Source organism: Mugil cephalus, chromosome 2, assembly GCF_022458985.1.
Source record: "Mugil cephalus isolate CIBA_MC_2020 chromosome 2, CIBA_Mcephalus_1.1, whole genome shotgun sequence".
NCBI classification, from domain to species: Eukaryota; Metazoa; Chordata; class Actinopteri; order Mugiliformes; family Mugilidae; genus Mugil; species Mugil cephalus.
In genome coordinates this window covers 33,333,483-33,356,116 of record NC_061771.1, presented here as the reverse complement: position 1 = coordinate 33,356,116, position 22,634 = coordinate 33,333,483, and the positions used below count along the sequence as shown (strand labels likewise).

Here is a 22,634-nt window from a genome sequence, read left to right as displayed (position 1 = left end):
GTTACAGGCGTGTTTCAGCTCGTACCCAGACTCTTCTCCCATATGATCAGATCCCAGCTGACTGGGCTGTGAGGGGGGGGGGTGTCCACACATCTGTGTGTTCATCTGAGGCTAACGTGGGGGGGGTGTCCACACATCTGTGTGTTCATCTGAGGCTAACGTGGGGGGGGGGACAAAAGAGTGGTTGTTGTAGAGGAGTGAAGTCACTTGTGGTTCTCCTAGATACAGGCTGTGAATGGGTCTGTGTCCCCCTGAAGTTCACTGGACGTGTTCAGGCTCTTCATTATGGATGGGGGGGGGGGGGGGGGGGTGGATGGGGGGGGGGGGGGGGGGGGGGGGGAGTAGAATTGGCTCCATCTTTACTGGAGGATTTCCACACACTAGATGAACCAACAACCCATTGGACTCCTCACCTGTCTTCGTGGAGGCGGCCATGTTGGTACGGTCATGTGACCAGGGACCAGACCACATGATGCTCCGCCTCCTGAGCGTCTCTGGCCCTTGTGCCGGTTGTGTTGACAGCGTCTCTGTGTCCGGTCTCATTCATACCTGGAAACCTTGTTTACGCCGCGTTGCTGCTGGTCAGTGTTTAGAGTCAACATGGGGACGTGGAGACATGGGGACATGGAGACATGGGGACATGGAGACCTGCCTGTCAGATGTGTGACGGTGGGGACGTGTCCTCTCGGGCCTCGCTGACATCACAGCTGGGTTCTAATGAATGTTCAGCTTGTCTAATAACACAGACCAACGTCACTACCTAACAACCCCACTCAGTGTCCCGGAGTCAATGCACACATTGTGTGACGCTGGTGCACAGCCAGTGTGGGTCTGTGTTAGGGATGAATGCTGCTGTGTGTGGGCGATAAGTTAAACATGTGTTGCTCATGTCTGATGTTTGTGTCCACAGCTCCTTGTCTTGATGGAGGAGCTGTGACACCGACAGGAACCACTTCACACGCCTTAAACTTCCCGAAGCTTCTTCCCCCTGAAGGCAGCACAGATGTTTTCTGTGGGCCAGGAGAACATCTCCCCCTCCCCTGCCTCCACCAAAGGACCCGTCAAGTATGGGGAGCTCATCGTGCTGGGGTAAGGAGGTTTACACCGGGGCCACAGCAGAGGAGGAGGCGTTTAACAGATTCATTAGGGCTCCTCACACTCAACTCACGCTCTTAACAAACAGTGGTTTTGTTTTTTTTGTTGAGTTGTTGATTAATACTGAAAGTCTGAGTTTATATGTGCAGAATCAAACTTCTCACGACCTGAGCTTTGTTCCCATAATTAGCCTTTAGCATCTAGAGAGTCTTTGACGACAGACGAGAGAAAACAGGAACCAGATGTGGTAACTTCATCTATCACTGAGGTTTATCGTCATGTGGTTTTCATTGAGCCAATCAGAGAAGATCAAGGAAACATCCTCAGGTCTAATCAGGGTCTAATGTGGTCTACAAGGTCCCCCCTCTGATCTGGTTTATCAGGAACCATGAAGAAGAACAAGTGTCCTAATGTTTCTAATGTGATGATGTTGATGATGTTCTAATGTGACAAATACATGTTTACATTAGTTTAAGGACCAGGAACCAGATATGAGACCAGGAACCAGGAACCAGATATGAAAGATTTATCTGGATTTAACTCAGGAGAATGATGAAAAACCTACGATAACATTTAGAACAGAGTCCTGTGAGGACGTCTTCTTCTAACATCCTGGTGGTTTTATTGTCGTCAGGATCATCTAATGTTCTACATATGAGGATAAACTGCAGCCATCACACTCAGCGCCGGTTGAGAACTTCAAACTTTATCAGTTTTTGTGCTTTAAACGTGTTCAGGGAGTAAAATAAAAGTTGTTCTGTGTTAAATGTGTGAGTGGAAGCAGGCCTGGTCTGGCCTGGTCTGGGTTTTCTTAGAAAGGAGGTGCACAGTAGGAAGTTCTCCAGTGACGATAACCTGGACCTTTAATCAGAGTTCCTAGATCCTCTCGGGACCACAGTGATGGATCTGGTCCTGGTCCTGGTCCTGGTGGTGTAGAGCACATAAGTCTGGACCAGATCAGATTTATCTCTCCTGCAAAGCTTCCTGCTTCCAGTCTAACACCAACCACGTGTTAGACCGGAGCTCTAGTCCAGGTAAAGGGGTTCAGTTCTGAATTAAAACCTCTCATGTTGTGACCTGGAATTAAAATGTCTGGAGACACACAGGTCTGTGGTCTGAACAGTCCACTCTGTTTGACCTGATTCATGTGGTTTCTGTTCAGATTCAGGCTTGAATGAGTGTTGAGATTTAGATCAGCTGTGTTTGTTTTTACTACCGTACAGGTTTAGCCTGTGGGCCACAGTACGAGGTGGAGGTCAGAATGGAAGGTTTGATTTCTATGAATTAAAAAGGCGTCTCTCGGTCTTTCCTCCACACCTTCTTCTCTCTGGTTCATAAAGACACCACCCACATATGTGCTGCTCAACACACTAAACAAACTGTGACTCACACAAATAAAACCTCATTGTACTGGACGATATATTCTTCTTCTTCTTCTCTGGACTCGTTGGGAGCGCTGCTGCCTCCTCCTCTTGTTGTTGGATATATTTTATATAAGTCAGTGCTGCTGTTCTTATATGAGACATGAGGTGGGTGTCTTCTAAGCTGCTCGTCCTCTGCTCGGTGTCCAGGTGTAACGGATCTCTGCCCAGCGGGGACAAGGGCCGGAGGAGGAGCTGCTTCGCTCTGTGTCGCAGGACTAAAGCCAATGGAGTGAAACCGAGCACGGTGCACACATCCTGCACACCCCAGGCTGCCAAGGTGAGGGCTCAACAGGTACAACTGGTAGAACTGGTCCAGGCCCTTCAGGCCTGTTGGCAGCTCTGGTTTGTTCTACTGTCAAGGCTCCTTAACCCTGAGACGTCACCCTGATGGCTCATGACCCAGATCCTCCCAGAGCCGGTCTCTGGACCTGGATCTCCTTTAGAGTGGAATAAGAAGACATACATACAGGAAGTGCTGTGGACTACATGAATGACACAGATGGCTTTTTTCAACAGTGCATCCATTAAATAGTGAGGGTGTTGAATATTAAGAGGAATGATGCAGGAAGGAAAGAATCAAACCATTTTATCCACTGTCACAGTCTGCAGGGTAAATCTGTCTGCTGCCCTGTAGGTGGAGCCGTGGAGTGTTATTATATTAGAGTGGGAATACATTCTCTGTATTTATTCATCTATTATGGTTCGTTATATGACACTGATCTAAAGCGCAGTGTTTAAAACTAAAAACCTGCTTCTTAATGTGGGTTTGGAGCGTTGGTTCTGTCCCCAGACGCTAGAATCCAGAGGGTCCCAGGCTCTGGCGTCTCTTTCTGATTTGATAGAAAGCAGGAATAGAAGCCGTGTGATTCTGTGTTCCAGGCCGTCAGCAACAAGGACCAGCACAGCATCTCTTACACTCTGTCCCGGGCTCAGACGGTGGTGGTGGAGTACACCCACGACAGCAGCACAGACATGTTCCAGGTGCGTTCCCCCTGCAGATCAACCACAAACCTCCCGGGTTCCCCCGGTGTGACGGGGCAGATCTAAGCAGCTGTTTTCCACAGGTCGGCCGCTCCACAGAGAACCCCATAGACCTGGTGGTGACGGACACGGTGCCGGGGGGCCAGGGCCAGGCGGACGGTCAGGCCGTCCAGAGTACCATCTCACGCTTCGCCTGTCGCATCATCTGCCAGAGGAACCCCCCGTACGCGGCGCGCATCTACGCCGCGGGCTTCGACTCCTCCAAGAACATCTTCCTCGGGGTAGGACAGACACGTGGGACACGACCACAGCGGAGCAGAGATGCTAAAAAAACGTTTCCTCTCACCTCCTCCTCACAGGAGAAGGCGGCCAAGTGGAGGACGGTGGACGGTCAGATGGACGCGCTGACCACCAACGGCGTCCTGGTGATGCATCCTCGACACGGCTTCAGCCAGGACTCCAAGTCCGGACACTGGAGGGAAATCTCAGTCTGTGGCAACGTGTTCACGCTGAGGGAGACCAGATCCTCTCAGCAGAGGGGGAGGATGGTGGGTTCACGATCACTGTACGCGCCCCCCCCAGAGGAATCATCATGATACATGATAATATCATAATTATTCCTCGTCCCTCCAGGTGAGCTCTGAGTGCAATGAGCTGAGGGACGGCTCGCTCATCGACCTGTGTGGCGCCACGCTGCTGTGGAGGACGGCCGAGGGTCTGGCCCTGGCCCCCACCCTCAAGCACCTGGAGGCGCTGCGCCAGGAGCTGAACGCCGGGCGCCCCCAGTGCCCCGTGGGCTTCAACACGCTGGCCTTCCCCAGCCTGCGCCGCAAGGGCGTCCTGGACGAGAAGCAGCCCTGGGCCTACCTGCGCTGTGGCCACGTGCACGGCTACCACGGCTGGGGGGGGCGCCGCCACTCCGAGGCGGGGGCCGCTGCCGCCCAGGGCAGGGAGTGCCCCATGTGCCGGGCCAGGGGGCCCTACGTGCCGCTGTGGCTGGGCTGCGAGGCGGGGCTCTACGTGGACGCCCAGCCCCCCACCCACGCCTTCGTCCCCTGTGGACACGTGTGTTCGGAGAAGACGGCGCTGTACTGGTCCCAGGTCGCCCTCCCCCACGGGACGCAGGCCTTCCACCCAGCCTGCCCCTTCTGCATCCGGACGCTGAGCGGAGACACCGGCTACACCAGACTCATCTTCCAGAGCCCCCTGGACTAGACGGGGCTGGGGGGGTCTGGACCCTGGACAGGTCTCCAGTCTATCTCAGGAGGGGGTGGGGGGGGTTGTGGGGGTCTGGACCCTGGACAGGTCTCCAGTCTATCTCAGGACTAACTTAATTTAACTGTGGTTGGTGTCATGTTTGTTGGGCTGACTCCCCGTCACCCGTCTTATTTATTCTGGACTAATCACTGCCTCACGTTGCCTTAGAGACCAGACCGTCTCCTCCCGGGTTCTCCACCCAGGTTCTCCTCCCGGGTTCTCCTCCCGGGTTCTCCATCCGGGTTCTCCTCCCGGGTTCTCCTCCCATCTGGGACTCTCTGGACCTTTGCTTCAGAAGCTTTTCTCTGGGAAAATGATCAAAGAAATGTTGAACTGTGGCTCAGACTCCAGGATTGTTTTTGTAGTTTTTTTCAGAAATCAGGGGACGTCTTTGACTAAAGAATAAATTGTATTTTTTTATGACCACAGTCTTAGTGAAAGCTCTGTACTGGAGCGTAACAGAAGTTCATCTGGGAAACGTTGCATGCTGCTCTACTGTGACTTCATTAAAGGTCCAGACTGGATCCTCCTACACCCTGGAGGGAGGGGGGCGGTATGCCTTCCTGACCTTCCCTTTAGCGCCAGCATGAGGTGATTAATCGGGTTAACGTTAGGGCTAATGTTCAGGTGAGGGCTAATGTTAGGGCTAATGTTAGGGTTAATGTTCGGGTTATGGTTAATGTTATGGTTAATCCCATCAGAACCCACCTTGATCTGTATCTGTACCATTGATCATTCAACTCTGTTTGTCTCCAGATAATCTGTCAGGTTTGTTGCCTCTGATTTTACACCAACTGCAAACAATAAAAAGACGCTGAATCACACCTTGTCCTTCATCCTCTCTATATATATACTGTGTATTTACTTCTATTTCTGTTTCTTTGTACAAATTTGTTCAAATGCAGACCTCGTATATTTTTGCTTACATTATTATTATTATTATTATTATTATTATTATTATTATTATTATTATAACTTTTCATGTGTAACTGAACTATCTCTTCTGGATCTGAGTCTGAATCTGAATTTGAATCTGAATCTGAGCGTAACTATAGTAAAACAAAAATGAAAGTGTTGGTTTTTGACAAGCAATTGAAAGGAAACAGTATTTATAACAGTTTATGGGTCTAACAATGTATAATATAATATAATATAATATAATATAAATGTAGCTGGGGTCTAATACTTAGTATAATAGTGTGTAATATTAGTATTGCTGTAATATAAATGTAATATAATGTAGCCGTGCAGTTCCGGTTGAGGCCACCAGGGGGCGGCGCGGAGCTTCGTGGTCTGAAACAACCAGGAACGTAGAAGAAGCGGCGGCTCCAGCTCCTCCCTCCCAGGTCAGGGGTGCAAGATGGCGGCTGGACAGGAGCTACCTTCAGGATCGGAGCTACCGGCTCTACCAGCAGCTGTACCCGTGTAACACCGGCGGATCTACCGGCTCTATCAGTGGCTGTAGCGGCGTAACACCGGCGGAGCTACGTGCTCTAGCGGCGGCTGGACCGGAGCTTCCTTCTGGACCGGAGCTACTGTGTTTGTACCGGTGTCTCTACCTACTTCCTGTACCGGCGGAGCTACCTCCTGCACCGGTGTGTGTAGCCGTGTAACACCGGTGTCCGTGCCGGCGTCTGTGTACTTTATTGGTTCCTGTGATGGTGGAGAGGAGACGCTCTGGCTGCTGTGCTTCACACAACAGGTAGACGCACACACACACCTCTGAGCTAATGTGGCTAATAACGCGATAGTCTCCGAGCTAATGGAGCTAACGCGCTAGCCTCTGAGCTAATGTGGCTAACAGCTAACAGGTCTCAGGTCTTAGCCTCAGTTATTAGTTACAGTAATGATAATTCAATGAACAATTAACATGTTCTCGTTTTAACTATTTATTTAAGCTTAATGGTTGAAGTTTGAAGTTTGTTTATTAAAAATCTAAACGTGGATTTGTGCCAGTCAGTGATTAGAGCACATTAAATGTAGATAGATTTAACTTACATGGCTAAATATACAAACATTTATCCAGCGTATTACAGATACATGGCTGATTCACACTAGTTCCTCATTACTTGAGTCAGTCATTGATGCTAATGTCCAGCACCTTGCACACACACAGGTCTGGTTTCCAGCTTCATCCGCGCTGTAAACATCACTTTAGTGTTGATCATGAAACTGAACCAGGATGGACGAGGACGTCTCAGCTGTGAGCTCGTGTTCTAGCTGGAGTCATGCAGGTTGTTGTTCTCTGGTGTGTTCTGTCATTTAGACTCATGTCTGACAGGTGGGCTGATGTTGGTGTTTTCCAGGATGCATCATGGGAAACGTACAATCCATATAAACGTACAATCCATTTAAATGTCCAGTCCAGTAATCCCGTCCTTTAATTGTTAGGTGCATGTCCCCCGGGACCAGGAAAAGTGGCCCCGTGTTTCTTGTCAGAATATTTGGAGGCTAACTCTTGAATGATGTGTGAGGACAGGACTGCAGAGACATAAGAGTCAGCTCAGCCAGAGACAAGTAACTCCACATAGAATTAATACTGTGTTTGGAATGAACAGCAAACAACTCGTTATGTGTTTAACCTGCAGAAATAACGAGTAATGAAATCTAAACGGGTCGATTGTTTCCATTCTGACCCGACAGAGGTCTCAGAGGACGGAGGACGGAGGGACGGAGGACGGGGGACGGGGGACGGCCTCGCTGGTTCTCAGAGCCAGATTCTGAAGGGACTGAACTTTATGCTTTTGTGTGTTTGTTGTGATGAGACAGACCTGTCCTCTAATCCTTTAATCAGTGTGATGGGATCAGCTGACACCTCCTCAGCCTCGTGTCTCTACTCTCAGGCTACAAACAGGAAGTAAAGAAGAGTTCATGAAGTCAGACGTGTCCTCTCTCTGGTTTTATTCTTATGGCTGCTTCATTCAGCAGCTGATAAACTGATAAACCTGATAAATTTTATCAGATCCTGGTTTGATATAATTTATTCTAGATATCTCTCTGTTTACCTGTGGTTCCTGGTGTTTCTACATTAGTTCACCTCTAGTTTTGTGTTTTGCTCGTAGTCTTGTTTTGTGCAGCTCTTCTCATTTATCAGTTCGGTTTTATTGATGTGATGAAGGAAGTTCATTTTTTCCATTAACACCGTGGTCCAGCCTGCTCATTTCCTGCATCCTCTCGTTAGAAACAAAAATCAATATGGGACGTTTGAAATGAAAATGGATTCTTTTTTTTGTGTTGCTGTGATTTAAACGAGTGTGCTCTGAACATGCCTCTCGTTTTTATGTTTATGTTGTTTAATGTTCATTTTTCTTATTTTGAGTCATTGTTACGATGCAAAACCTAAACAAAAAAAATGTAAACATAAAATGTGCAAACGTTGGGAATATATAACGTATAAAATGATGTGTTCAGGGGACACGTGACGTATATTTTGAGCAACAAAAAATGAAACACATTTTATTATAATGTAACAAGATCAGCATAAATTCAAATTTAGAATTATATCTGAAAAACTAATGAAGTCAAATAAAATCTATTTGAATTAAATACTCGATAACAAGGAGAATATGTGCTGCAGTGCACTGTGGGAGCTCAGTGTTTTTGGTTGATGTTACAACCATGAGTGTGAGTAGTGTGGCATTCAGTGTCATTCAGTGGTTGCGTGGCTCTTGCTCGGTTACTGTTGAGTGAACAGTTGCTGCTATTCTGAGGCAGTTAGCGTGAAAAAGTGAACGACATTAATCAGCGACAACTCCAGGTGTTTCTGTTTGGTTTAGAGCGAATAAGAAGTGAACAAGGAGAAAGAGTACAGGTCAGTATCTAGACGTTAATGGACATTAGTCATTAACAGAGTCAAGTTCAGTCAGTTTCTATTCAAACTCTTTAAACTCCTTTAAACCCAAAGAAGATGCTCAGATGACACGTGTTCTCTGAGCTCTACGGGTCTAGATGACTTGTTAAACTACTTGTGGATATAAACTAGGACCTGGAGGACTTTAAAAACACATTTCTAGATAGAATCAGTGCAGTGCAGGTGTCAGTGTTGTGTTCACTATAATCCTGTGTATAACCGGACGGTGTGATGGGCCGTAGCTGACACCAGGTTGTTTTGGGTTTGTTTCCAGCTAGTCCCAATGCCATGGCCTCCAGCCACAGCTCCTCCCCAGTGCCTCGTCCCGGCGGTGGAGGCCGAGATGGGATCTACCACAAGGATCTGGAGCGTAATCCGTCCTCGCCTCGCTGCCGAGCCGTCCGCTCGCTGCCCGACGTCTGCCCCAAGGAGCCCACCGGTGGGAAATACACGTCTTACACCCATAGTACCATGTCCTCAGTTAAATGTTTAGTCTGTGGAAACATCCGACTCTGATAATAACTCATCATATACCAGTAAACGACGAGTTATTAATCAGAGGTTTAAAATAATCATTTATTATAGTAAGTGTTTAGTTATTAAAGGTTCATAATAATCATTTATTACCAGTAAATGTTAAGTTATTTTCCCGATAATCGTCGTCATCTGATTGAACCAATGATCTAAATGTTGTCACTATAGCAGCTCAGTGACCTGTAACATCACACAGCCAGCTACATACCCTGCTACCTACCAGCTCTTATCTGCTGTTATTGGTGGAGCTAGCCTACCTGGAGCTAGCATAGCCTACCTGGAGCTAGCATAGCCTAGCTGGAGCTAGCCTAGCCTACCTGGAGCTAGCCTAGTCTACCTGGAGCTAGCCTAGTCTACCTGGAGCTGGTCTAGCTGGAGCTAGTCTAGCCTACCTGGAGCTAGTCTAGCCTACCTGGAGCTAGTCTAGCCTACCTGGAGCTAGGCTAGCCTACCTGGAGCTAGCTTAGCCTACCTGGAGCTAGCTTAGCCTACCTGGAGCTAGCCTAGCCTACCTGGAGCTAGTCTAGCCTACCTGGAGCTAGGCTAGCCTACCTGGAGCTAGGCTAGCCTACCTGGAGCTAGGCTAGTCTACCTGGAGCTAGCTTAGCCTACCTGGAGCTAGCTTAGCCTACCTGGAGCTAGCTTAGCCTACCTGGAGCTAGCCTAGCCTACCTGGAGCTAGCCTAGTCTACCTGGAGCTAGTCTAGTCTACCTGGAGCTAGCCTAGCCTACCTGGAGCTAGTCTAGTCTACCTGGAGCTAGCCTAGCCTACCTGGAGCTAGCCTAGCCTACCTGGAGCTAGTCTAGTCTACCTGGAGCTAGTCTAGTCTACCTGGAGCTAGTCTAGTCTACCTGGAGCTAGCCTAGCCTACCTGGAGCTAGGCTAGTCTACCTGGAGCTAGCCTAGCCTAGCTGGAGCTAGCCTAGCCTAGCTGGAGCTAGCCTAGCCTAGCTGGAGCTAGCCTTTAGTCCCACCTAACAGAGATGAAACGTTAAAGCGGAGCCTTGTCTCGTGTTGGTGCAGGTGAAGGCCGAGGTCTGTGCAACGGCCCGTCTGTGGTGGAGGAGCACGACCGGTGGACGGTGTTCAGCTCCAAGGTGAACCTCCCCGCCGCCCTCAATGACCCCCGCCTCGCCAAGCGGGAGTCTGACTTCTTCACCAAGACATGGGGGCTGGACTTTGCAGAGACGGAGGTGATGCCCTCCTTCTACCTCCCCAACATCTCCAGGGAGCAGTTCGGCCCCTACCTGCAGGAGATGGCTCAGGTAACCGGCTCCGGCTCAGTCTTTCTATTAGAGGAACCCTGTTGGTTCGGTTTAGGCTGTGACAGCTTCCAGTCTAACGCAGGAAATATTGATCCTTAAATCTTTGGCAACGTCGTCCTGCTACTGCAGCTGTGTCGCACATATCATCCGTACGGTTCTAGTAGCAGGATTTAGTCACGTCTGTCTTAATACAATGCTCCCAGGATCAATATGAAGTTATTTAGTTATTTAACTGTAGATTTCACACAGGACCAGTTTCATTCACTTTTATTCATGTAGCGTCAATAATATTTCAGATAGTCTTGAGATGCTTTGCACAACCGGAGGGTTTGATTCCTGTTCATGTGGTGATTCAGAGAAGTAAGTCTCTGAGTTTACAGCCTGTCCAGTCAGCTGAGCGTCATGTGACGACACTAATGGAAGAGTTCAGAGTCCAGCCAGTAACTGACTTCCTCTCAGGGTCTGATCACCAGCACAGGAAGGCTTCTCTGTTAAAAGAGACGGGGTTCAACACATTTAAATCTGCACAAGTTTAGAAGGAGCAGTGAACAAATAGAATGTAAATTTTAACCAGACGACTGTTAATGAGACCCTTTACAGACATGTACATAATATCATTAAAACATTGAGCCGGCCCTTATTGTTTTATTACCTGCTCCGTTTCAAGGAGCGTAGCTGTTAAAGGAAATAAACGTTATTTATTGTTTGTGGCCTGGAGCTGGGACGCTTTGTGTTTGTCAGGTTTTAACAAACAGAATGATTCAGAATGATGAATAAGACGATGTCTGAGACAGAAGAGCAGCTCTCAGACATTAATCTGTTGCTTCCTCATTCTCACCAACAATTATACACGTATATATTTATTATTGTCTTTACATGATTTCATTTTTAGAGGGAGCGCATCCACGAACGCTGCAAGACGATCTGTCCCAACAAAGACGATGTGGACGCTGTCTCCAGTATCACCACCAACCACGGTCTGAATTATTCACTCCCTTCCTGCTGCCTCATTAGCCATTAAATGACCAGTGAAAACATACACACGATGTACGAGCCTCAGACGTTTCTACATCAATGTTATTTAAAACATGAGCAGATGTGTCAGAAAGTGGACAGTGAATAAAGAACCAGGTCAAACACAGATTATTACTGTCTGCTTATTTAGAAAATGGATCATTTGTCCATGTTGTTGAGTCCATGAGCTCCTTTAGTTGTTGGTTCATCTCCAAACATTTAAACCAAACTGTTCTACTCTGGTCTCATCTGTCCACCAAACATTGTCCCACATGTTCTTTGTGGACAGAGAGCAGTGTCTTAAGTGTTAATTGGGACAAACAAACCTGTCTCATATTATCAGTGTGAACTAGTGTTATTAAATGTTTAGCTGTGCAATAGCAGAGTAATGGTGAACGATCCAATAATGATGAGACGACTGATCCAGAACCTTTGTTGTTTCTTCCAGATAAATCCAGAGCTGAGCTGGAGCTGGAACAAGTCCCGAAGGTAACACGGCTTCACTTTATTCTGTGTGGTTTTAAGTTTAGGCTCCTGTCCATCAGCGTCAGACACGTCCGTGTTCAGGATTGTTCAACCTGAATGTTTTATTTTACCTCTGGTTCCACCACATTAACTGCTCCGTCCGGTTTATTTGTCTGTGTCTTGAATTTCCAGATATTCCTGAAGCCAGACTTTGCTCTGGAGGACCCAGCCACCTTCAACACTGTCCTGCCCTGGTCACACTTCAACAGCGCTGGGGGCAAAAGCAGCAGGGACGTGGCCTCCTCCAAACTGCTGCAGGAGAAGGTGAACAGAGGAGGCCTTCACCTCAGCCTGAAGCATCAGATTAGACAGGGAACATCAGAGCATTGTTGGTTTTATGTCTGAATGTGCACTTAATTTAAAATGGTAGAATTACACATGTACAGTGCAACGATTCTGCATCTGTCAGTGTTTTCAATAAACAAAATAAAACTGAATTTATTTCAACATTAATTTGAACAAACTTCTAAAATGTTTCCAGTTAACGAACAAATAAGGGAATAAATCAGAGGAAAGTGACAAAAAATTCTCAGTTAAAGTTGAAACGAGGGAATATTTGGTGTAAAGGATTCGTTCCAATCCATTCATTGTTGGTAATAATTATTATTGGCTGAGGATAGTTATTTGAGCTGATTGTAAGCAAAGAGGAAAATGTATTTCAAGCTAACAGACGTGTTCACGCTGCCCTCCAGCTGAGTCACTACCTGGACGTGGTGGAGGTGAGCATAGCTCGCCAGATATCTCTGCGCTCCGAGGCCTTCTTCCACGCCATGTCCTCGCAGCACGAGCTCCAGGACCAGCTCCAGGAGACCCAGCGGGCCGTGGCCGTCCTACGGGGCCGGACGGCAGCCATGGACCGGGTCATGTGCCAGGGGCCTCTCCGGGCCCTTCGCACGGCTCTGACTCGCAACAACTGCGTCAAGTTGCACAACAAGCTGAAGCTGATGGCCGCGGTGCACCAGACACAGCCGACCGTGCAGCTGCTGCTCTCCACCTCAGAGTTTGTTGGAGCACTGGAGCTGATCTCCACCACCAAGGAGGTGCTGCAGCAGGAGCTGCAGGGAATCCACAGCTTCAGGTGAGGGGACGTCTGCTGGTCCAGGCACCAGATGTAGAGTCTGATGATGGTGCAGGTACCAGATGTAGAGTCTGATGATGGTCCAGATACCAGATGTAGAGTTTGATGATGGTCCAGATACCAGATGTAGAGTCTGATGATGGTCCAGATACCAGATGTAGAGTCTGACGATGGTCCAGATACCAGATGTAGAGTCTGACGATGGTCCAGATACCAGATGTAGAGTCTGACGATGGTCCAGATACCAGATGTAGAGTCTGATGATGGTGCAGGTACCAGATGTAGAGTCTGATGATGGTCCAGATACCAGATGTAGAGTCTGACGATGGTCCAGATACCAGATGTAGAGTCTGACGATGGTGCAGATACCAGATGTAGAGTCTGACGATGGTGCAGATACCAGATGTAGAGTCTGACGATGGTGCAGATACCAGATGTAGAGTCTGACGATGGTCCAGATACCAGATGTAGAGTCTGACGATGGTCCAGATACCAGATGTAGAGTCTGACGATGGTCCAGATACCAGATGTAGAGTCTGACGATGGTCCAGATACCAGATGTAGAGTCTGACGATGGTCCAGATACCAGATGTAGAGTCTGACGATGGTGCAGATACCAGATGTAGAGTCTGACGATGGTGCAGATACCAGATGTAGAGTCTGACGATGGTCCAGATACCAGATGTAGAGTCTGACGATGGTGCAGATACCAGATGTAGAGTCTGACGATGGTCCAGATACCAGATGTAGAGTCTGATGATGGTCCAGATACCAAATGTAGAGTCTGATGATGGTCCAGATACCAAATGTAGAGTCTGACGATGGTCCAGGTACCAGATGTAGAGTCTGATGATGGTCCAGATACCAGATGTAGAGTCTAACCTGCAGCTAACATGCTATAGAGGAGTAGCACAGAGCTACATGATTAGTAATGGAGGACAACTTCATAACGTTAGAAACATGTTGTTGTCCAAAGCTGTGGCCTCAGTGCAGGAAGTAGATCTGAAAGTGCACCTGCTCCAGTCCTGACGTCCTGTTCCTTTGTGTTGGGTTCCTCAGACATCTGGGCTCCCAGCTGTGTGAGCTGGAGAAGCTGATCGATAAGATGATGGTGGAGGACTTCAGCATGTACGCCCGCAGCGACCTGAACCGCAGCCTGATGGAGGAGCCCCAGGTCCTGGAGAAGGTCTGAACAAACACACCCCCTAAAACAAAACCTCTTTAAAGTCTACATGGGCTCATCCTCTGCTTCCTTCCTTTAAATAGTTTAAAACAGACACACATCCAGCAGCACTGAATAACATGGTCTCTTCCTCTACACCAGTTAGTTTACAAGGGGCCAGACCATAATAATACCATGATAACATATAAATAACTCCAAATGTTCCTCTTTGCTTTAGAGCAAAGAAGAACAAGTAGATGATAAATGTTCACATTTAATGATTAGTTGAGTTCTGGGTCCACGGCTCTGACTGGAACAGTTTTGCTCGTGGGACTTTTTGGAGCAGCCGTTACTTTTACTGAAAACTTTCATATGATGTCGCCCGTGTAATTTTCCCCCTTCATCCTCCAGCCCAGGTCAGACCCTCTGGTCGGTCACATGTTTGAAGGAGTTTAAAGCAAAACACAAAGGAAAAGGTTCTGAACATTATTTAAAAAGAAGTCACCTGTAAATGTAAACCTACGACCTGATGAGTCTTAGTTTGAGTTCTAAGGAACTCATTCGTGAACAGAGTTGATGAGAAAGTTTACCTAGAAACAGAGTGAGCGTATTTAACGGATGAATGTTCCCACCACAGGACCGCAAACCAAACGCTGCCTCAGCTATAAAGGTAAATGTGGATCAGAGAGTTCAATCTCAAACGAATACTTCTTTTAATGTGGCTTCAGATAATTCAGGGGGTGTCATGAGTCTGCTGTTAAAACTCTACAAATAAATTATAAATGATGATGGATGTGGTATAATTCTTATATTTAATTTCTGTCTGGGCAGATTAAATCACGATAAAATATTCACAATATTAGTTTTAAATCACATAATGACACTAAAATAATAAGCTGTAGAACTGAATGTGATCAAGTGTGATGATAATCGTGTAAAATATTGGCTCTGATATTCACTGACTGATTTTCTGATTTTAAATTCAATAATCTGACCATGTGATGTGGTTGATCTCAGCGCGTGGAGCAAATCCTAATCTGTGGAACTCTAATAAAATCCATGTGTGAGTTTTGTGGAGGGCGTGATGAGCTGAGTGTTTGTGTGTCCCAGGAGCGTCTGGAGTCGCTGGTGTTCGGACTGCTGCGCCAGAGGAAGCTGGACTTTCTGGACATTTACAGTGATGAGATGATCCTGGCTGCCAAGGCCATCGTCTCTCAGGTAGCACATCCCACAAAAAGTAAACACAGCAGTCAGACGAGGAATTTAACATCTGCTAACAGACACCCTGTCTGTGTTTGCAGTGCGTTGCAGATTGTGTTGTGCACATTGAAGACATTGACACTGAAGTCGTCACTAAGTGAGTAGAAATGTGAATGTATGGAGCCACTCTGGTCGTATGAGATCAGCGTCAGGGTCCCGATCCTGGCCGATACCCATTAACACGCATTAATCCAACTTCAGTTAGCGCCAGGCATGTGTTAGTCTGGGATTCTGCTAGCACTTGAGCTAACGTAAGACAAACCAGGACAAAGACAAACCTTGTAACAGTCTCCTGATACTGATCTGTTTCTGTTGTGCAGGTTTTAATGCAGTTAATTGTTTTTGGCCCACACTAGGTATCTAGTTCTGTTCTGTCGTCCTGTTTTGATGCGTTTTAGATCTGCCTCCCTCGTGAACTGGTCTTGTTCAGTATTACTTGATTTGTCTGGGTGCAGGAGGCCCTGAAGCAGACTGTACTGTGACTAGGTGTATGTGATCTCATTCAGCTCCTCAGTCTGGGCCGTAGTAAGAACCATTTAGGTCTAGTTCAGTTTAAACAACAAACCACAGGATGTCTACCAGGTTTTGACATGGCTGGAGGATGTGTCTACCAGTTGATGACATGGCTGGAGGATGTGTCTACCAGTTGATGACATGGCTGGAGGACGTGTCTACCAGGTTTTGACATGGCTGGAGGACGTGTCTACCAGTTTTTGACATGGCTGGAGGACGTGTCTACCAGTTTTTGACATGGCTGGAGGATGTGTCTACCAGTTGATGACATGGCTGGAGGACGCGTCTACCAGTTGATGACATGGCTGGAGGACGCGTCTACCAGTTGATGACATGACTGGAGGACGCGTCTACCAGTTTTTGACATGGTCGGAGGTCGTGTCTACCAGTTTTTGACGTGGCTGCGTGTCCTCAGGCTTGCTGACCAGATGCGTCTGATGACGTTCCTCATGGTTGATGATGGCAGGACTCTTCAGAGTTCCTTCTCTTCTCAGAGATCATGGTGGAGGACGCGTCACTCCGGGTTGTGACATGGCTGGAGGACGTGTCTACCAGTTTTTGACGTGGCTGCGTGTCCTCAGGCTTGCTGACCAGATGCGTCTGATGACGTTCCCTCAGTGGTTCGAGCTGATGCAGAACATCTTCCAGAGTTTCCTTCTCTTCCTCCAGAGAATCAAGGTGAGTTGAAGCTCAGCTCCAGGGTAAGTCAAGCTCAGACTTCAGGGGATGATCCTCTCCTCCTCTGTCCGTCTGCCAGACAACTCTGACTGTGGTCAGGAACGTGGTTCTGGAGCTTCTGGACTCAAACCAGAAGACCCGGCTCCTGGAGGACATGGGTTCAGGGGCTTCAGGCCCAGAGGCTCCTCAGGATCCATCAGGCCTGCAGGGGGAGGCTGAGCTGGCCTACCTCACCCATGAGGGTCTGTTTATTAGTGACGCTCTGAGTGATGGCCAGACGTCACTGGGCCCTCAGGACCAGAACTCTGCAGCGGGATCCAGGGTACCGCACAGCTGGGTGGAGGCTCCTGGTGGAGGCGGCACCTCGACGGAGACGTCTGCAGCCAGGGAGCAGAGCTTTATGTAGGTCACTCACCCTAAAAGAAAAGGTCTTTCTATTGTGTCCCTCCACCACCTGGACCAGGTCTGGCTCTGGTGCTGAGTGAGTCCATGTCGGTGTTTGTGTCCAGGTCTGGTGAGAGCATGATGCCGTCTGAGCTGGAGCTGAACCGCCTGGTCCACAACGTCCAGGAGCTGCTGCACTCGGCCTCTGACATCAGCCACGACCGCTGTGTCAAGGTCCTCACAGCAAGAGCCAAGGTACCTCCTCCTCTACCTCCCCCTCTACCTCCCCCTCCTCTACCTCCCCCACCTCCCCCCTTCTCCACCTCCTACAACTCCACTACCTCCTCCCCCTTCTCCTCCTCCAGGCACAGGGCTGCTCTTTATTTCCACTTCCTGTTTTAAACTAAACGTTTGTCTCTGACCACAGGTCGGTTCTCTGGAGCGTCTCAGCTCAGCAGAGTTTGTGAGTCTCTCTCAGGCCGTGGAGGCTTTCGTCAGGGACACAGAGGAGCTGTGTGGCAGGAGGAGCGTGTCCCTGAGGGGGGCGCTGCAGAGCCAGGCCAACCGCTTCGTCCACCGCTTCCACGACGAACGCAAGACCAAACTCAGGTAACCTGCAGCTAGGACACGTGTTTGTTCTCTGCTACGAATCTGTCTCATCCGCAGTTTATGTATCTGCCTTAACTGACGTCAGGCTAGGACGTTAGCATAGACCCTAGCATCCTAGCTAACCTCCACCTCCCCAGAAATGTACCCAGAGCTGTGATTGGTCCTCTTTGTAAAAGTGTGTCTCCATGTTCTAGCTGATAGTTGTGGATCAGATTGACCTGACAGGTTGTTGTAGTTGTTGGTGTCTGTGTTTATGTGTCAATATGTGTGTGTTTCTGATGTTTCTTATGTCGTGTCCCTGCAGCCTCCTCCTGGACAACGAGCGCTGGAAGCAGGCTGAGGTTCCTGCTGAGTTTCAGGATCTGGTGAATTCCATTGCTGACGGCAGAATATCACTTCCTGAACGCAAGGCCCCAGGTATCGGTACACATGATGACATCAGTACACAAGTCATGACGGGTTAATCCGTCATTAAATTTGGAAAATTAAATGTCGGTGTTGGGGGGTAAAATGTGATTAGCTGTGACATTGTCTTTGTGCAGGTCCAGACGACAGGAAACCTGCAGAATTCCTCCTGGTCAACGGTCAGAGATACGCTGTGGTCGGGTAGGTTTCCTCCTCATGGCAACAACTGAAGGGACCAACTGATCTCTATATTCTCATGTGTTGGTCTGAACCCTAACCCCTAACCCTGTCCTTCCTGTTCTTCCTGTCCCTGCAGGACGGTTCTGCTGCTGATCCGGATCTTCCTGGAGTACTGTCAGTGTGTCAACGACATCCCGTCCATCGCCACCGACATGCTCACACGGCTCTCAGACCTCCTCAAGGTCCGTAGCTCCAGTACTAGCTCCTCCAGTAGTAGTAGCAGTAGCAGTGGCTCCAGTAGTTCCAGTAGTAGCAGTGGCTCCAGTAGTAGCAGTGGCTGCAGTGGCTCCAGTAGTAGCAGTGGCTGCAGTGGCTCCAGTAGCAGCACTGGCTCCAGTAGTAGTACTAGTGCTCCAGTAGCACAGTCAGTAGTACTAGTGGCTCCGTAGTATGTCCAGTAGTCTAGTGGCTCCAGTAGTTAGCATAGTAGCAGTGGCTCCAGTAGTTCCAGTAGTACTAGTGGCTCCAGTAGTACTAGTGGCTCCAGTAGTAGCAGTGGCCGCAGTAGTAGCAGTAGCAGCACTGGCTCCAGTAGTAGCACTGGCTCCAGTAGTAGCACTGGCTCCAGTAGTAGCAGTGGCTCCAGTAGTTCAAGTAGTAGCAGTGGCTGCAGTGGCTCCCGTGTCAGACACATCCCTGGTTTGATCGTCAGCTCCACGTTAGCATGATGCCTATGTTAGCGCTGGGTGTACTGAAATCATCTCTTGTTTCTGCAGCACTTCAACTCTCGGAGCTGCCAGCTGGTTCTGGGAGCCGGGGCTCTGCAAGTCGTCGGCCTCAAGACCATCACCACCAAAAACCTTGGTGAATAACTTTGCTGCTGAATAATGTTCACAACAGTTATAAAGATTTAAGGTTCATCTAAAACAAGCAGGACTAGCCTTAACTTAATTTATGTGTGTGTGTTTGTAGCGTTGGTTTCCCGCTGTCTGCAGTTGGTGGTTCAGTACATTCCCATCATCAGAGCTCATTTTGAAAGCAAACTGCAGCCGAAGCAGTTCAGCGTCCTCAGACACTTTGACCACATCACCAAGGTGAGACAGGAATCACTGAAGTGAAACCTCAGCGGATACTTTCTGCTCTCTGTGGCTCAGGCTGGTTGTTGTGTTGCAGGACTACAACGACCACATAGCGGAGATCTCTGCTAAGCTGGTGGCCATCATGGACAGTCTGTTTGAGAAGGTTTTATCAAAGGTAACGTCACCGAGCTTCTTTAGAAAGAACATTCAGACATTATGTTGATGCATCACAGAATTAAAACTGTCATGTGCTGTAAAATGACCCAAAGATAAAACACATAACGCCTTAGACAGTGGTTGTAATGTTTTGTGTCTTTGTGTCTTCAGTATGAAGTGAAGGCTCCGATGCCCTCGGCCTGCCTCAGGAACGTCTGCAAGCAGATGGCAAAGATGCACGAAGCCATTAACGAACTTCTACCTGAAGAACAGACACAGGTGAGACTGAGCTTCATGGGTTCATCACTCTGAACGAGACGGACTGGATTAAATCAGATTAAATCGGATCAACTCACATTAAATCAGATCAAATCAGATCAGCTCACATTAAATCAGATTAAATCAGATCAGCTCACATTAATTCAGATCACATCAAATCAGATTAAATTAGATAAACTCTGATAAAATCAAATTACACCAGAGTAAATCAGATCAGTCAGTTAATCAAACTTTATTCAATCAAACTTTATTCAGGACACAGTGAAGGTCCATTGTAGAAAACCAGAAAGACATACAATAGATAAATAAATATGATCCATACAATGGTCCACAATAGATAAAAAGTTTTATAAATTTATACACAGATGTGAACACCAGTGGTTCCCCAGTGTTGATGAGAAGCTGACAGCATTCGTTGGTGGGTTCACCAGTGGCTGTTCACTGACTCGGACTCATTAATCTGTACATGAGGTTAATAAAGTCAGCAGCACTGCTGACATCACTGTGACATCACTGTGACATCACTGCTGATTGGCTCTACCCCACCAACAGCCTCATACTGTCTCTTCTTGCTACATTCAGTTTGCCTCTGATGCTTTTTCTTAATGTTACCAGCCGACCGCCTGTGCTGCACCTGTTCAGTCATGTTGATCACTGGTCCTCGTAGATAGTGAACAGACTGAGATTAACTGCTGTGTCCTGGTGTCCAGATGTTGTTCCTGAGGATCAACGCCAGTTTTAAGATGCACCTGAAGAGGCAGCTGGCCCGACTGGGGGTTATTAATGATGGAGGACCACAGCACGGGTAACTGCAGCTCCACACATACACCATCAGCCACAACATTATGACCAGCTTCCTAATATAGTGCAGGTCGACCTTGTGGTGGCTGACCAGAGAATGGGGGGGGGGGAGGGGGTCCTCTGTGGATCATCACACAGATACTTGATCAGTTTGGGATCTAGTCAACACCTGGGGGTGAGAGGATCTGGTCTAGGTGGGGGCTACATGTCTAAGTAGTGTCCACACCAATGAACCCAGGTCCAGAAGTTTCCCAGCAGAACACTGGATAAGATCCCGTCAGTGGTCATAATGTTGTGGCTGCCATGCGTGCTATCCACAGTCAGGTCTGCCTGAACCTTTCCTAACGGGGGCTGTTTGCAGGCTGGTGGTGGTGGACGTGGCCTTCTACACGGAGAACGTTCAGGCCCTGAAGAGCCTCGAGAGACTGGACCTGAACATGACAGAGATCTGGGAGCAGAAGAGGTGATGATGATGGAGTCTGGACGTCCCTGAACCCTGGACCCTGGACCCTGACCTGGGGGTCTGATGGGGTCTGGCTGCAGGAGATGGAGGCCCAGAAGGACCAAACTCATGAATCTGGGAGAAGAGCTACAGCCTCAGTGGCTTCAGAGACTCCATCACCTCACGTGACTGTGTGCAATTCAACAGGAATCCTATTAAATTATTAGAGTGTTAGTGGGAGCGCGGGCGGCCATGATGGTTAAGATGGAGGGTAATTTATTTTTCTGACTCTATGTCCTCCAGTGGGACAGGACCATCATCGTCATCATCATCAACGTCATCATCACACTAAAACCCTCCAATTGTCTTGGAGGATGATTTTCTCCTTCCTGCTCTGAAACAATCACAGGGATCCTTTGACTTTATTGGTTTGGTTGTTTTTATAATTTAAACTACAATGATTTGAGGAGGGGGAGGAGCAGGGGGTGGAGTTGAGGGGAGGTAATTGATCTTTTTTTAAAAACAACGTCCAGACTGTGAAAGCACCTCCAGTCTCAGTCCTTGAGATCAGTGCGTCATGTGGTGTTGTTCTCTGTGCTGGTTTTATATCTTATATGTGGTGAGTTGATGCTGAATGTGAAGCATGAACATCAGCTACTGACTCTGCTCCACTTTACTTTCATCTGCACCAGCTTCTGCCTTTTGTCTGAAAACTGAAAGTAAACGGACAGAACAGAAAATCTGAAAACCTCCTTTAATCCTGCTCATTACCCAGAAGGCCTTGCTGCTAGCAGACTGAAGGCCAGATCAGGACCAGGGTCAGGTTCTTGAGGTGCACCTGTAGGTTTTAAGGTTTCAGTGAAGAGAACATGGAGGGGACACCACGGTTCCTTCCTCCTCCTCCTCCTCCTCCTCCTCCTCTGCAGTTATGATGAGATGCATATAATAATGAGAGAGGGATGGACCCCCCCCCCCCCCCCATCAGTGTCTGTTTCAGAAGTGCCTACTTTTGATTTCCTGTCAGAGATGCTCTCCACTACAGTGTGCCTACCACACCACTGTGTGAATGAATAATGAGTGAATGAGTGAATCCTCATGATGAGCAGCATGTGTGAGACTGGAATCCTTCAACCCTGCTGACAATAAAACAGGATGATGGAGCAACTGCTGAGTCTGAGTCTCTACGTTCAAGGTCCTCTGGTCCTTCCGATCCTCCAGGGTCCTTCTAGTCCTCCAGGGTCCTTCTCGTCCTCCAGGGTCCTCTAAAACCACGGTTGATGGTTCTTTAGGTCCGGCTGCGCCACCATTTAACCATGAGAGAATAAAATAAATTGTGAATTGTGATTCACAATTTTATCCATCAAACAATAAATAACCCTGTCCTTTATCATCAATAACATCAGCTGATGGACTAGACACAGACATGCAGCTGCCAGGGTGTCCCACTACCACGACGTCTCATTAGAAACATGAAGAAGAAAGAAATGAGTGTTGATATCTGAGCTGGAGGGAAGACCACATCCTCATCCACTAAACCGCACGGTGTCTCATCAGGGACAGTCCACAGCTCTCAGCAGTTTGAGCTGTTGCCCTCTAGGAGGCGCTACAGATGCATCAGAGCTCATCCATCAACATGAAGAAGCAGGTCCAGACCAGACTCTG

At 48.2% G+C, this 22,634-nt stretch overlaps 2 protein-coding genes across 6 annotated transcripts in view; both read left to right on the top strand.

The window, feature by feature from the left end:
• LOC125003558 (E3 ubiquitin-protein ligase pellino homolog 1-like) overlaps positions 1-5,581 on the top strand; it is a 7,213-nt gene extending 1,632 nt beyond the window's left edge. For 3 of the 4 annotated variants that reach the window (XM_047577558.1, XM_047577559.1, XM_047577557.1), the window contains 6 exons: positions 911-1,089; positions 2,667-2,796; positions 3,399-3,500; positions 3,584-4,048; positions 4,134-4,746; positions 4,806-5,581. In XM_047577558.1, the coding sequence (XP_047433514.1) occupies positions 1,004-1,089; positions 2,667-2,796; positions 3,399-3,500; positions 3,584-4,048; positions 4,134-4,715 (1,365 nt within the window). In that variant the 5' untranslated portion in view covers positions 911-1,003 and the 3' untranslated portion in view covers positions 4,716-4,746; positions 4,806-5,581. The remainder of the gene's footprint in view (positions 1-910; positions 1,090-2,666; positions 2,797-3,398; positions 3,501-3,583; positions 4,049-4,133; positions 4,747-4,805) is intronic. The other variant, XM_047577560.1, reaches the window with a different exon arrangement.
• A 528-nt stretch (positions 5,582-6,109) lies between these two features.
• On the top strand, positions 6,110-22,136 carry vps54 (VPS54 subunit of GARP complex). 2 transcript variants are annotated; one of them, XM_047577519.1, is made up of 24 exons: positions 6,110-6,459; positions 8,882-9,046; positions 10,166-10,407; positions 11,300-11,384; positions 11,870-11,910; positions 12,079-12,210; positions 12,639-13,024; positions 14,084-14,210; positions 14,824-14,856; positions 15,297-15,404; positions 15,488-15,543; positions 16,541-16,637; positions 16,717-17,039; positions 17,147-17,276; positions 17,449-17,630; positions 17,935-18,047; positions 18,173-18,236; positions 18,352-18,457; positions 18,992-19,079; positions 19,188-19,309; positions 19,389-19,469; positions 19,622-19,729; positions 20,440-20,534; positions 20,892-22,136. In XM_047577519.1, exons 2-24 carry the CDS (start codon positions 8,896-8,898, stop codon positions 20,995-20,997), a joined length of 2,976 nt encoding a protein of 991 aa, XP_047433475.1. In that variant the 5' UTR covers positions 6,110-6,459; positions 8,882-8,895; the 3' UTR covers positions 20,998-22,136. The 2 variants fall into 2 exon arrangements, with proteins under 2 accessions (XP_047433475.1, XP_047433476.1); XM_047577520.1 differs by lacking the exon at positions 14,824-14,856.
• The last annotated feature ends 498 nt before the right edge of the window (positions 22,137-22,634 follow it).